This window comes from Zootoca vivipara, chromosome 3, assembly GCF_963506605.1.
Source record: "Zootoca vivipara chromosome 3, rZooViv1.1, whole genome shotgun sequence".
In the NCBI taxonomy this organism is placed as follows: domain Eukaryota; kingdom Metazoa; phylum Chordata; class Lepidosauria; order Squamata; family Lacertidae; genus Zootoca; species Zootoca vivipara.
Window position 1 is genome coordinate 45,320,593 of NC_083278.1, and position 14,994 is coordinate 45,335,586.

The 14,994-nt window shown below is 41.5% G+C and overlaps 1 protein-coding gene across 2 annotated transcripts in view; it reads right to left on the reverse strand.

The window, feature by feature from the left end:
• Positions 1 to 776: 776 nt before the first annotated feature.
• ASCC3 (activating signal cointegrator 1 complex subunit 3) overlaps positions 777 to 14,994 on the reverse strand; it is a 203,584-nt gene continuing 189,366 nt past the window's right edge. For both annotated transcript variants that reach the window (XM_035109325.2, XM_035109326.2), the window contains exons 38-42: positions 14,838 to 14,989; positions 13,015 to 13,156; positions 3,745 to 3,954; positions 2,955 to 3,130; positions 777 to 2,853 (exon numbers count right to left, since the gene is read on the reverse strand). In XM_035109325.2, the coding sequence (XP_034965216.2) occupies positions 2,706 to 2,853; positions 2,955 to 3,130; positions 3,745 to 3,954; positions 13,015 to 13,156; positions 14,838 to 14,989 (828 nt within the window). In that variant the 3' untranslated portion in view covers positions 777 to 2,705. The remainder of the gene's footprint in view (positions 2,854 to 2,954; positions 3,131 to 3,744; positions 3,955 to 13,014; positions 13,157 to 14,837; positions 14,990 to 14,994) is intronic.

Below are 14,994 nucleotides of genomic sequence, written 5' to 3' on the forward strand. Positions count from 1 at the left end.
TACATAGGCTCACAAAAAACAAAGCACACGGTTCTCCACTACTGGTTCAATCCAGACAAGATGGAAATAGTTTTAGATGTGGCGCATCAATGCAGATGCGGGTTCATCCTGCTCTGGAGGGATTTACATTGCCCCTAAAGAATCAGGGTTTGCAGCTTGGGAGATGTTCACTGAGGCAACCTTGTTGGTAGAGACACAAGTGGCTTTTGCAGCGCAAACAGCCTTTTGTTAGCTTTAGTCGATATACCAACCACAGCCACAACTGTATGGAGACAGCCTTCCTTCAGTTATCAGTGCTCTGGTAACCTCCTGCTTTGATTACAGCAATGGAATCGCCTTTGAAAATGATCCAGGAGCCTCAGTTGGTCGAGAACAGGGGACACGACTTACCTGCGACTCTGCAATTAGCTCATATTACGCCAGTGCTTTGTCAGCTGTCCTGGATTCCAGTCCGCTTCCAGGTCCAATTCAACATGCTGGCTTTAACAGAGAAAGCTCCAAACACCTTGGGAATAGGTTACCTGAAGGACAGCCTCTTCCCTTATGGACCAACACATACCAGGAGACCACTTTTGGAGGCCCTTCTTCATGGACCCCCACCAAGTAAAGTTTGGCATTGGGGAAGGGGCTTTTCAGTGGCAGCACCTTGGGTGTGGAATGCTCTCCCAGAGCACACACTTTGCTGTATTTTTGGCAGCAGATAAAACCCTTTTTATTTTCTCCAGCTTTTTAAATTCTTGATTTTTATATCGCAAACCTATTGAATGTATTTCTAATGTGCTTTATCGTAAGCTGCCCAGATAACTTTATATGCCACCCAGAAACAAACAAATAAAAATACCCATTGACATCGTTTTGTACTAGCTATTAATTAGGCCTTTCTAAACACATTTATCAAGTGCAGTAGCTGTGTTTGTTTTAATGAGGAATTTTTTAGACCCCCAATAAACTTACCAGTATAAACCACTGCAGTACCAGTCACTCTACAGACATTAAACATGCATTGCTACCGTATATTCCGGTGTATAAGGCGACTAGGCGTATAAGACGACCCCCTACTTTTCCAGTCAAAATATAGAGTTTGGGATATACTTACCTTAATGAGTATATCCCAAAATTCCAACGCACACCAATTAAAAATTTTCTGTATCTCTTCCTTTCCCCGCTTTTTAAACACCAGTAAATGAAGCCAAAAGAGAGACATCAGTGCTTAAATGCACAGGTGTTTAAATGCACTTACTTGCAGGCATGCTAAGAACTACTTGAACTACCGTAGATTTCATTCGGAGGGAGGGGAGGAGAGGTGGGGAGAGGGAGAAGGGGAGGGAGCCTGCTCCACTGGCACTCTGTTGTTCCAGGCACCGAGGTGAGGGGGGGGGAGAGAAAGAAAGAGGCTGCCGTGCATGTTTTCTTTCTGTGCTTTTCTTTCCCCTCTTCCTGCAGGAAAAGAAAGCGGCAGTTGCTTACACACGCGTAATTAGGTGACGCTTTCTTTCCCTGCAGGGAGGAGGGAGGAGGGAGGAAAGCTTCGTGCGTCCCCTCTGCTGCACGGAAAAAAAGCGGCTGCTGCTTACATGCGAGTAAGCGGCTGCTGCTTTATTTCCCTGCAAGGAGGAAAGCCCTGTGCGTTCCCTCTTCCTGCATGGAAAGAAAGCGGAGGCTGCTGCTTACATGCGAGTAAGCGGCTGTTGCTTTCTTTCCTGCAGGGAGGAAAGCCCCACGTATCCCCTCTTCCTGCACGGAAAGAAAGCGGCAGCCGCTTACACGGTCGCTGCATATGGCGGGGATGCGCTTGCGGGCCGTTTTGGAGCTCCCCCCACCATATGCGGTGACCGCAGAATCTTATACCCGGCGTATAAGACGACCCCCCAACTTCTGAAAAGATTTTCCTGGGTTCAAAAGTCGTCTTATAGGCCAGAATATACGGTACTTTACATTCCTAATTTCAGCTTGAACTCTTTTGTATGTAACCTCAAATGGCACAGCCTATTGAATGTACAGTCAATTTTCAAGTCCTTTAAAAAGGCCCGTGTACAATGACTTTTCAAACGTATGATGTGCTTAAGTGCTGAACTTTATTACTATTTCCTATACATTTTACACAGAAAATTCTGAGATGACAAAATGTGCCACAGGCATTGTCTTCAGTACAAAACCTTGCAATGTACCTCAGCAACGTTCCCCCATCGCCATGTCTCATAAATTAAAGGGGGGAAAGAACCATGTACACAGAGTGGCTGTGATTGAAATACTTCATTCATGCACAAACCATCCATGCAGTTGGAACTTTCTTGCCTCTTTGAGAGCTAGTTTGGAATCTCCAGCTTACTAACACATAAATGGTGTGTTTGGATCACAGAAAGTGGCTGCAATGATGATTTCAGGAACACTAATGAAAAGGTTAAGTTTTTGCAAATCAAAGGATCTGCTCCTTTCATATCCTGACCTGCCAAAACCAACAGTGGCAATATACATTAATAGGAAAACAGAGTCGCTTTGCAAGAAACCTAGAAAATGATTTATTTTAAAAAATGCAACCCTTTTATTGGGTAAAAGGCCACTGTGGCTAACTCTGTGTTATCAGAATCAATACAGTAGTCACTTTCAATTTCCTAGGTGTCGAAGTTGGATGCTGATTGCACTTTGGCAAACACAATTTCCCTTTCCTAGAATGAACATGTGCACAGGTGAGTACAAAGGCCATGTTAGTTCAGAGCCAGGTCATTTAAGGCACCAGAGATCTCTGTGTTGACCTGTGCTGATGTATTGGTTGGTAGGGTATTCAGATAAATGTCATACTGTTGGTCCATTCCGAGGTAGCTGTCACTCATAAGATACAAAGTGTAGATATACCTGTGATAAAGTGAAAGAAAATGATATCAGTTTGTTTCACCCCCACAAAAAGAAGTCCCAGTTTCAAAAACCAAAACAGCTTTCATTCAGTAATATCTTACTTTCCAGGAGTTTCTGGGGTGTAAAAAGCAACTGAAACCGCACTCTGATTTCTGACATATCCAACTCTTTTCAAAGCAACAAGTTCCTTTTTGTCCACTTCTCCGAGGATCAAGAACCACCCTTCGTCTTTAGTCTTGGGGAACCGTGGCGCAATGGCTTTGCTGTCTTGCCTGCCCTGGAAGGAAGAAAATGCACATTTATGGAATGACCACCCCAAAATTTCTAAGTTGTGCGCAACAGTTAAAAAAAAAGCAGAGTGGGAAAAATCAAAATTAATTGTAAAAACAGAATGTGGACTTAATATATGCATTTTAAGCTGAAATAGAAAGGTATTTGTGCATGGCTCCTGGTTGGTATGAGCTGTTCATCTTAGTCATGGGTAACCACTAATATAGACTCCCCCCAATGTTCGCATTGATTGGGCAGGAATATAAGGAAACAGGCAATCCTTAAGCCAGGTACTGGCAAACTCAGCCCTCCAGATGTTTTGGGACTACAGCTCCCATCATCCCTAGCTAACAGGACCAGTGGTCAGGGATGATGGGAGTTGTGGTCCCAAAACATCTGGAAGGCCATCGGGCTTAGAATTCACAATACGGCGAATACAAGCCCTACCCATGTGATTTTTCAAGCAAAATAGTCATCATATGAAATTGACCTGATGAAGCCATACCATGATGACTCTAGGATATCCAAAAGGAGGACAAGAAATGGGCATTAGGCACCAGTGACTGGGACAGGGAGAAAGAACAGCAAAAAACCCACAAAAAAAACAGTACAAAAATCTACCTTGGTGTAACCCATATGCAATCTCCTCAATTTTATCTGGAGGACATATTCTTGGTCCGCATGCAACTTGATCCACTTTTTGTTATCCCGCATGTTTGTTGCCAGCATTGGGACAGGTAGTTCATTCTGTTCTTGAACTGCTTCGTCCGAGCCACCTTTAATAGTCATATTAACTTCTATAACAGGCAAGTGGGACAAGAAATGCCAAGCCTGTAGAGTAGGAAAAACACAAAAAATAAAAGTCTCCCAAACATTCTCACAACTGTTTTTGTTTTTCAATTTTATGTGCAAAATCTCATTATGTAATTATGTGTTTCATTCTGGATTTTTGCATATTACAAAACTGCTGTCCATTATTCCTTCGCAGGTCTTAACTTTCCATTGCAGGGGTGGAGAACTCTTTTGGCCTGGTGGATCAGATCACTATCAGTCCCCACCCCTATGGGCCAACATTGACATTAGGACACCTTTGCTAGGGGAGTAAATGGCAACCCCCTACCCTCTCCGGGGGTTACGGAGAGGGGCCGCTGGCCCGCGATGCCCCCAGACCCACTCCGACTGTTTTTGGAGTGGGGGGAGCTTGGGCTGAGCACTTACGAGGGCCAGGACTCCCGGACGCTAATCTGCATGGCGGGGATTTCCATGGTTAAAGAAGATAATTAGGCTTAAATCTATGGACATACTTCAGAAGGAGGGGAAGAAGCGCTGTTTACTGCTGAGAAATTTATGCTGCTGAGGGAGAGGAGTCAAAGATTGTACTGCATCTGGAAGAAGGATTGATGGGGACGGAGCGATAAGGGAAGTGAGTTTTTATTTTTTTTTCCTTCATATTGTTGCCTCGTACCTTCCCGGACGCGATGTCCTGGCTTGTTTGGAGTGAAAGAGAAGCAAAAGACTGTGTGAGTTGAACTTTATAACTGTTGTTACTGAGCATATTTTTTAAAGATGTGGAGTTGCCGATGAGAAAAGCCCCCCCCTAGTCGGACGGAAGGAGTTCTGGACGCGCTCGGAGGATTTATGAGCTGTGACGCACTTTAAATTGGAGCAGCGACCTGAAGCTAAGTTCAGCTATAGGGCAAGGAGATCCATTAATTTACCAAGAGTTTATGGTTTGATGTTTGGGTCTCCTGCCTGAAAAAGCTGTAAATTCTATAATGATCGTAAATCTTCATGGCTATGAGAGAAAACGAAAGTGATTTGAGCTTTTTAAGATGGCGCTGCTTCGGGCTGCTTCGACGCAACAGGGAGCTCCATTAAGAAGATTTATGGGGAGGCTGGACTGATTAACTCACACAGGAGAAAGAACATCTGTGAAACTTTGTTTGATATTTATCTCAGCAGCTGGGAAACAATCGGATGAAAGTGGAAAACATCTATGTGACTGTAAGGGGAAGATCTGGATTATTATGAACTTGGAGGACGATTTGAACTTTAGAAAAAAGACGGCAGTGGACAGTTGCGAGGAATTCCCAATTTCTTGAAGCATGGGAACCCAAATAAAAAATTCTTTAGATGATTTGGCATAACATTCGGTTTGATTGATATATATATGTGTATAATTTGAAATATTGAATGTGATATAATTGGTTTTAATTGGAAAATTAATAAAAATATTTTTTTAAAAAAAGACATTAGGACACCTTATGATTGACAAGTGTGTTGTCTCACCCGCCTGCCTAAGTCCCTTGTGCAGCATTTTCCAAGCGTCTGAACGTCATGCAGTTGGCAGGCACTTGGGAACTGCAGAGCAGGGGGATTTGCCAGCCCAAAGTGGCAAGCGTAGGATTAACAAAGCTGCTTACTACAGGAACCAGCTGTGTGATCGAGATCCCCAGGAGGAACTCAAGACATGCAGCTGATCTAGCTGTGTCTCTACCCATATCATGTGAGGAGGTGCGGTTTGGCAAAAATGGCCTTGTGGGCCAAACAGGGACCTGTACTGGGCCAACTTTGTCCTGTGGGCTGCAGGATTCCCACCCCTGCTCTGTTATCAGTCTTTTTGATTTGGCTCCTCTGCTGCATTGGGATACCAGGCTCTGATACCTACTTACTCTAGAGTTCAACAGATCAGATTGAAAGATTTGCAGAAAAGTGCAACCTGCAATAGGCACTCATATTATATCAACGGTACCCAAATTATTCCCCTTTCCAGCTGCTCACCTTCCCTTAGTACTGAATCTATTGGTATAACCACAGGACAACTACTGGGTAGGGAAGAAGATAGAGAAATCTCTCCACTTTTAATTTTGGTGAGAATTTTGGCCTACAATCCTAGATGCCAAGCATTACGTACCTGAAAGAAATCTTATACCACTAGTTTAAGGGAGGCTCCTCTGCACGTAATGCTACTCTATATGCTGTTTGGATTGTAGGGCATGTATGTTAATGAACAGCTAATGAATTAATAAATAATTAATGTTGCCTGATTAAAGAAACTTAACCAATTAAATAGTTTTAATTGAACCATCAATTAATTAAACCTGCATATGACCAAAACAATAAATTTGAAGAAAACACCTACTTCGTCTTAAGCTAGTGCATGCATCTGCCTTCTTGGATGAAGCGCTCCCTGCTATGTGACACCAGATTTTCTTCCATTGTGGCTTTGATTTAATTGAAGGCCCTTTGTTTGTGCAATGCAGAGTATTCCATTAAAAAAATTATTCCCCTTGGTTATCGCAACCTGCCACACAATATTCCACTCTGTCACAGACGGTACCCCAAAACTCAACCACTCTGATGTCTGTTGGAACTCAAACTCTGCCAAGAATTGTATCACTAACAATTTCATTTCCCAGAAGGTGTAAGAAGCAACAAGGGGGTCATCTCTCTTGGCCCTAATTCAGGGGTCAGCAACCTTTTTCAGCCATGGGCCAGTCCACCGTCCCTCAGACCATGTGGTGGGCCGGACTATATTTTGAAAAAAAATATGAACGAATTCCTATGCCCCACAATTACCCAGAGGTGCATTTTAAATAAAAGCATACATTCTACTCATGTAAAAACACCAGGCAGGCCCAACAAATAACCCAGAGATGCATTTTAAATAAAAGGACACATTCTACTCATGTAAAAACACGCTGATTCCTGGATCGTCCATGGGCCGGATTGAGAAGGCTAGCCTGAGGTTGCCTACCCTTGCCCTAATTGCATTCCTGTTAATCATGGGTATATGGTGAGCAATGATCGAAGCTGAGTGGCAACAGGCAAATTGTTAGAACCACACAAAAAGTAGCTAGGTTTGCTATCCTCCAGGTGGAACAAACTTAATCAGGGGTGGGCAGATTGGAGGTCTGGGGGACTAAGTTTTCACACCGACTAACTCAGGGGCAAGCTTATTCAGCCTCTCGTGGAACTGAGAATTTCAGTCAGTCCCCAAGATACATCCTGATGTGGCATCATTACCCATTTATGAGGGACGCAGAAAAACATATGGCAGGCTGCACACAGCTCACAGGCTGTGATTGAAACAAAACAGGCATATGCATGTTTGAACATACAACCAGGTACCACACACCATTACATTAAATGCAGACACACAAATTAAATGGCTTATCTGGCTTTTCAAGAGCTCAGAAACATGGAAGATCCATAAACACACAAACCCAAGATTGGACACCAGCACTCTGTGAAACATAGCCCTAAAATACAAAAATAGATGTTTCAGAAACATCCACCCCTGAGTCTTTCACACAAGGATATGGGCTGGAGCTACATGTCACAACTGCCATGGTAGTCCAAGAGAGAGGAAAGAAACATGGGTCAAGGGTAGATGATTCCTGAATCCCTCCAACATCGATCTCCAGTGCTTTAGGGATATTTCTCCATTTCCGTAAGAGTCAATGGGTCTGTTTGTTTTAACATAACTGCTAGAATTGTCACCATAAATATTTCACTCCTTAATTTGACTTTGCCAGCACAAACAAAGCAAATATGAAACCCCCGAGGAGCACTACACATGCTTTAGAAAGATTATTTTATGTCCATTTTTTATGTAAAAAAATTGTCTTACCCCTACTGATTAAACTATTCTTCTATAAGCCACTGAAAACTACTTATAATTACATTCTGAATTAAATCTTCCCAACATAATCCATAATGAGTGAGTCACTGAAGTGCTAATTAGTGATAAGGCAAACCACAGAGAGTTCAGAGGATCAGTTCAGATAATTACCCAAAAGTTCAAATTCTTATGGAAAGTTATCCACATTCTAAGTTGCTTACTGCAACCAAAGTGGATTGAATCTTTAATGTCCTTAAAATAGTTAGCGACTATCACTTTTCCTATACTTTTTGGCAGTTTTCAGGACTTCCTCAAGATCAAAAGTTCCTTACATCCCGGATCAGCTTTGTATTTCAAACTGGAGCTATAGTTTGAAGTGAGCAAGGGCTAAGCCTTGAGTAGCTTTGGCTGTGCCCAGAGATTCACTTCTCTATGTGCTAGCTAGTGCTTGCTCTGGGTTTTGGGCAAGACAGTCTCTATGTATACCTGAAGGAGCGTCTCCACCCCCATTGTTCAGCCTGGACACTGAGGTCCAGTGACGAGGGCCTTCCGGCGGTTCCCTTACTGCAAGAAGCAAAGTTACAGGGAACCAGGCAGAGGGCCTTCTCAGTAGTGCCGCCCGCCCTGTGGAATGCCCTCCCATCAGATATCAAAGAAATAAAACAACTATCTGACTTTTAGAAGACACCTGAAGGCAGCCCTGTTTAGGGAAGCTTTTAATATCTGATGAATTACCGTGTTTCTCCAAAAATAAGACACCGTCTTATATTTATTTTTCCTCAAAATAACACACAGTGGCTTATTTTCAGGGGATGTCTTATTTTTTATTATTAAGTATGGTACAGTTTAACCTACAAGGTTAAACTGCCTATCACTATGGCTTATTTTTGGGGTATGACTTATTTTTGGGGTATGGCTTATTTTTAGAGAAACATGGTTATGTATTTGAATCTTTTGCTGGAAGCCGCCCAGAATGGCTGGGGAAACCCAGCCAGATGGGTGGGGTAGTAGTAGTAGTAGTAGTAGTAGTAGTAATACAGTGGTACCTCGGTTTATGAACTCAATTGGTTCCGGAAGTCTGTTCATAAACTGAAGTGTTCATAAACTGAAGCGAACTTTCCCATTGAAAGTAATGGAAAGTGAATTAATCCATTCCAGACGGTCCACGGAGTAAGCGTTCATAAACTGAAGCAAACTTTCCCATTGACAGTAATGGAAAGTGGATTAATCCGTTCCAGACGGGTTCGCGGAGTACTTAAACTGAAGCGTTCATAAACTGAAGCATGGGTGTAATTGGTTCCGGAAGTCTGTTCATAAACTGAAGCGTTCATAAACTGAAGCGAACTTTCCCATTGAAAGTAATGGAAAATGAATTAATCTGTTCCAGATGGGTCCGCGGAGTTCATAAACCGAAAATTCATAAACCGAGGTGTTCATAAACCGAGGTTCCACTGTAATAATAATAATGGTTCCCCCCCCCCACTTTCCACTCTGCAACAACTCAACAGAGATCATCAGTGGGCCCTTTGCTGGGATGTGGGTCCTTGGGAGATGCCTGACCATGTTCAAACCCACCTTTCCCCCATGCTGGCACTGATGCTGACACAGGCACAGCATTCTTTAACCATTTCCCCATTCCACTGAGTACAGCAAACAAGGTTCTTTCAGAACTCTCACCTTATTCCCTTAATGGCTCACTTATTTTCTGTGACTTGGCTTGTACAGAACTGGGCGGCTGAGGGATGCAAGGGGGGAATTCAGACAGAACTTCTGTTATAGTTCTCACTTGGCCAGGGTTAAAAAGCTTTTCCTCTGTGCCGGTTGCGTGGCACTTGTGTGGCTCCCTGTTCTCCCAGTGTCCAATCAGATGCTTGTGGGAAGCACTCAGTGACAGCCTGCTGGGAAATGGGCACTGCCCATTACTGCCTAATCCATCAGTCAAAATGTCTTTCTTAAAAAAAATGATTTTACAAATCTCTTAACTGGAATTGCAACTTTGATAGCTTTAATCTCTATTTCAAGACAGATCTGTTGCAGATATTGCAAATCAGGATTGGAGAACTGTTTTTGGCCAGAAAGCTACATCTTTATATCCCTCACCCCTGATATGCCAAAGTTCACAGGGGGGCAGGGCCACCCCCTTTTTAATTACCTGGCGCTGGGGGATGTTTATAAAGGGCTTTCAAATGCCCCCAACTTCAATTTTGAATCTTCATGGAAGTTTGAAGCAGAAATGTGGGGGTGGGTTTTATTTTTGAAGGCCTTGTGAAATACATGCTCCTACCCTCTGTCAGCTGATGGGGTGGGGTGAAAATGCCTTAAAAAAACAAAAAAAAACACCCCATCCCTTACAGTTTCTCCTTCAAATTATGGAGGTTGTGTTGTTTTGTGTGTGTGAAAGGTTTCTCTTTTTCATTCCTCCCCTACCCCACTGCCTCTGCTGCAACAAGGGAGAGAGAGAGAAAGCCTACATGTTGAAATCCAGCTCCCTATATCAAACTTCTGTATCCTTGACAAAATTGAAGTGCTGCAAACTCTTTGCGGGAACTACGTATTGTCTTAAGACTAAGCTTTGGCCCATATAAAGTGATGTGCTTTAGAAAAATTGTACAACAAAACAGTGGGCAGGATCTACTTTACTGCAGGGTTCCAATAGGATTCTATCTCACACTCCTTTACTGGAATGTTAAGGGGACTGTGGTAGATTGGTAGGTACCAGTATGTTTACCTTGTGTCCATCCAGCACACACAAGAGGCTTCCAATCCCCCAAACATGCTGTCTACCATGTGTAAGTGATGGTGAGGAGGAGAAACTTCTGCCTCTGGATGTGTTGAGAGTCACTCTTGCCCATTCAGATTACTGTATGTTCATTTTCACAGGTAATTCATATTTTCTTTGGCTTATTTATTTGGTTTAGAAAGAGGTGAATGAAAAATTAAGCCCATTAAGCCCTGCAACTTATTTCTGTGATAGTTTCTCTTTTAAAAATAATGACAAATGTTTTAGAAGCATATTTATATTTGGGCCTGCAAAGCACATCCATGGGCTTCATACAGATGTGTTGCATGGCCACTTCAAACTCAGCTGAGCGTTTCCTTCTAGGTTGTAATATAATGTATTTATTTACACTTACATGCATCTAGATGTATAGTGTAAGCAGAGTTTATGTTATTGACATATTAAACAGACACATGAAAGATATGGCCACACCACATACACAAAAGCTATTTTTGAAGAAACTGCTAAGACATTTCAATACCAGCCAAACATATTTATCTGAGGATTAATCTTCATCTATTGAATCAGACGCGAACACTACCATGCATACAATTATTTAATTAGCAGCCAAATCCTCTGCCAGTCAGCCGCTGTTCCAGGCATACTGATGGGGAGGGAGATGCAAATCTCACAGTAGTACTGCTTTTTCTCATTACTACTGCAATTAGCACTTAAATTGATGCTTTAAACATACTAATTTCTGGAATAATTCAGGATTTGTATGTTACCTGGGATCGTCTCACTGCAGAGACGACACCAGATTGCTACGCAAATTGAAGCACTTTTGAGCCAAATAACCATCATCGTATCAGACAGAGCCAACTTGCATTTGGTTTTTAAGATAACAAAACGGCAATTTATGCAAATAAATTAAGTTAGTTTACTTCTGAGTTTTCCCTGAACTAATTATAACAATGTTCTAATTTTTCAACACATCTACAACTTGGACTTAAGTCAATTGTATATTATGTTAGAAATCTGTTGTTAAAGAAGGTTTTGTTTTGATCTTAATGCATTTTTACTCACAATTTTGATGACATTTTATATATAAATACAATTGTTGGTAATGGACATTAAAATAGTTACCTTTTGTTTGGAAGCAAAATTTTAGCTTATCTGAAATTAAGGAGAAAAGTGCGAAGGACATCCAGTTTTATATTTAGGTAAGTCACTAACCGCTCAATCTAACTATGTTTACCAAGAATTCAATGGGGCTTGCTCTCATGTAAGTGGGGTTAGGATTGCAGCCTTAGGGTACCTGAAAGAAAACTTGAAGATTTTGTTTTTAGTTAGCACCTGCAGTTTAACTTTACATTCCTGAACCCAGAAAATGCTTCAGCTTGCGACAATGCTATAACATACACAATCTTTTAACAAAGTATTTTTCTTTTCCTCTCTAAAAACACAGGTGGCAGATTCCTCTGATTTAAGGGTGAATTCAAAAAAATGTTAGAATGTCTCTAGTCATAGTTCTGCTACACTTGAGTTGCCCTTGGAATACTAAACTTAATTTCAGCAGCATTTTCTTCTTCAAAATATCGTAGCATACCATTTCTCATTGACATGCAGTTTACATCAACTGTGTGCAGGTATACCCAAGTACAGTACAAGATATGGAGGACCCACACACATAAAAAACCCCAACCCTGTGCAGCAACTTTAAACACAGATTTGTGGTGGGCAATTTGTGTATTGTGGCTACCATTGACCAAAACAAACAGCACTGCTTACAAACAAACACACACACACACACACACACACACACACACACACCCCATCATGGAGTTCACCTGCATCAGCCCTAGAATGTGACTTAATACTAGCTCTGCTATGCAAACACTATTTGATGATTAATATATTAGGGTCTATTATATATTAATATATTTGCTTCTGTTATGTGATGGACAAACATATCATTCATATATATATATATATATATATATATATATATATATATATATATATATATATATATGAAACGAAATCAACCTTCAACCTCTGCAAAGACAATCTTCGCACACATGCTCCACATGCAGCAGACAAGTAACATCTATGTTCCATGGTACTGCATGTCGATCCCCTCAGCAACCTCTTGTAGCTTTCAGAAATTGGAAAGCATGTTGTACACAAATGGTTCATGGGCATTTGCGGCAGCCAGGACCTGTGGCAGAGCAAGCCAATCAAGAAAGTGTGTGTGTGCAGAAGACAAAGTGTGTGCCATTACCTTGTTACCTGAGATTATGGCAAATACATTTAGGCTTCTGTCCTGAATTTCTGGTCAAAACTGTGTGTGTTTGAAGTATGGAACACGTTAGATTGAATTAAGCTTTTCTGCACCAATTGTTGAAATCTTAGGTTTCAATTTTAGGTGGATTAAATAAATATGTATGCAAAAATCATGTTGCTCCATTGAAAGAGTGTAAAGTGGATTTGTTCCATATATATTGACCCAATAACTTTAAACTGTACCCAAGAGAGAAAATGTTACCTGTGTAATGTGTGTGGCATGGAAATCGCGGTCTACAATGGAAGCAAAAACAGACTCTTTCCCATCACATGCAGCAATCAGTTCAGGAAGACATTCAATAGGCCCTTGGTAACCACCTTTCCTTTTCCCTTGGTTCCAGTTCCTAGTAAAACAGTAAAGATATATCCAGTTAAGAATTGAAGCTCAGGAAAGGAGTTTAAAAAGAAAGGAAAAAGGAAAGTTGAGAAGGTGAAACTAGAAATACACATTTTAAGATAAAAGAAGGCAAAATCTATTTTAAGTGGAGCTTTGTCTTAGAAGTTCACATCAATAGCCTTATGTTTCAATGAATTTGAAATACAAGTTGCACGAACACCACCATACTGCAAGCTTCATAGTTTAAAAACAGGGTAAATGAGAGACTGTGTATACCACAGTCCGAGGTCAAATAACATTAAGTAGTTACCCTCTTGCTTTAAACTGGTTTAATAAGGAAGAAAATAGCTTTACCATGCAGATTAACATTATTTATTTCAATTTAACATTTAAAATTAATAAGATGACCATTTCTGCACATATCCTTATGCATCTACAACTAAGGCGAGTGTAGTTAGTGGTCCACTTATACAAATTAGCACTCCACTCTGAAGACCACCCAGAAACCTATATGTATCTATCAGCAGATTACTGTATTTTTCTGTGTATAACACGCCCCCATGTATAAGACGACCCCATTTTTGGGACCGCAACAATTTTTGGGGTGGGGTGGGGTGGGGTGGGGAAATTGTCCAAAATTGTTGAGCTATTTTGTGGGGGAGATTTCCCAGAGTTATTGAGCTTTTTTTGGGGGGTGGTCACCCCCACCAATTGCTCTACAGCATGCCCGCCACTGTAAATCGCATGCATCGCCGCGGACACCTATCGTCTGCACACTTGCCGCAAAAAGCCCACGTGACCACTCAACGCAACCACAGACGATAGCACGCCCAATCGCTGCTGCCAATCTCCTGCTGGCTGCTGCCACCAATTGTCCGCCCCCCCACCCCGCTATATGTGAATGAATGAAACTTTATTTGTGTCAGCCATCGGCCATAGCAACAAAAAAAAACATTGCAATATACACAGAACAAAATAAATAGTAGATTATATAAAACACAGTTTAGGGTCCTGAATCAGCAGTCAAATAGTGGACCTTATTCTGATTGCCCCAGCTAGAAACCTTGCAACCTTTGCAGTCATCTGTTCCTCTTGATCTGCCAGGAGAAAAGACACTTTGGCAGTGGTTGGGAGACCCAGAATGGTCAATAAAAGACTTAAGTGTTTTTCGTATGGAATCTGTTGGAATCGTTCCTCAAGTACAGTCGATGCTATACGTATATAAGACGACCAACAATTTTTGCCTATTATTACTAAGGAAAAAGTTTCATCTTATGCACAGAAAAATATGGTACTTACAAAAGATCAGGTAAGGCATTTCCATAACATGATGAATAAAAGTGCTTCACATTTCTATCTTAAAATATTTGATTGTGCCAAATATTATCAGTCATTGATAATATGAAGCAATGTTTCTGCCATCTCCTCTCAGAGACATGGGTCAAAAGCGAATCCACAAATGGAAAGGATACAACTGAATACACTCCCAAGTGTTAGACTGGAAACTTTGAAAGATCTGTGTTAACATATCTGTTCAGCCATAATGAAGAGGGTGGACGTAAACTGGGAGTATGTAGTGGGAATTACCACAATCAGGACTTCACGAAATGGTCCTGGCTCACATGTCACTATGTGTGTGTGGGGAAGCAAGGGATATCTGCATTCTGTACCCAAGAAGAAATGCATACCTGAAGAGGTGAAGATGTTGGTATTCAACGTTAGGTAAAGTAAGCAAAGAGGAGTCATGGATCCATCGCCCCTGAATCAGCATCTGTACCAAACTGGTTATGTTTAGAGCAGTCACCAACCAACCTTCGTTTGCTGCAATATCCAGCATTGCCTAAA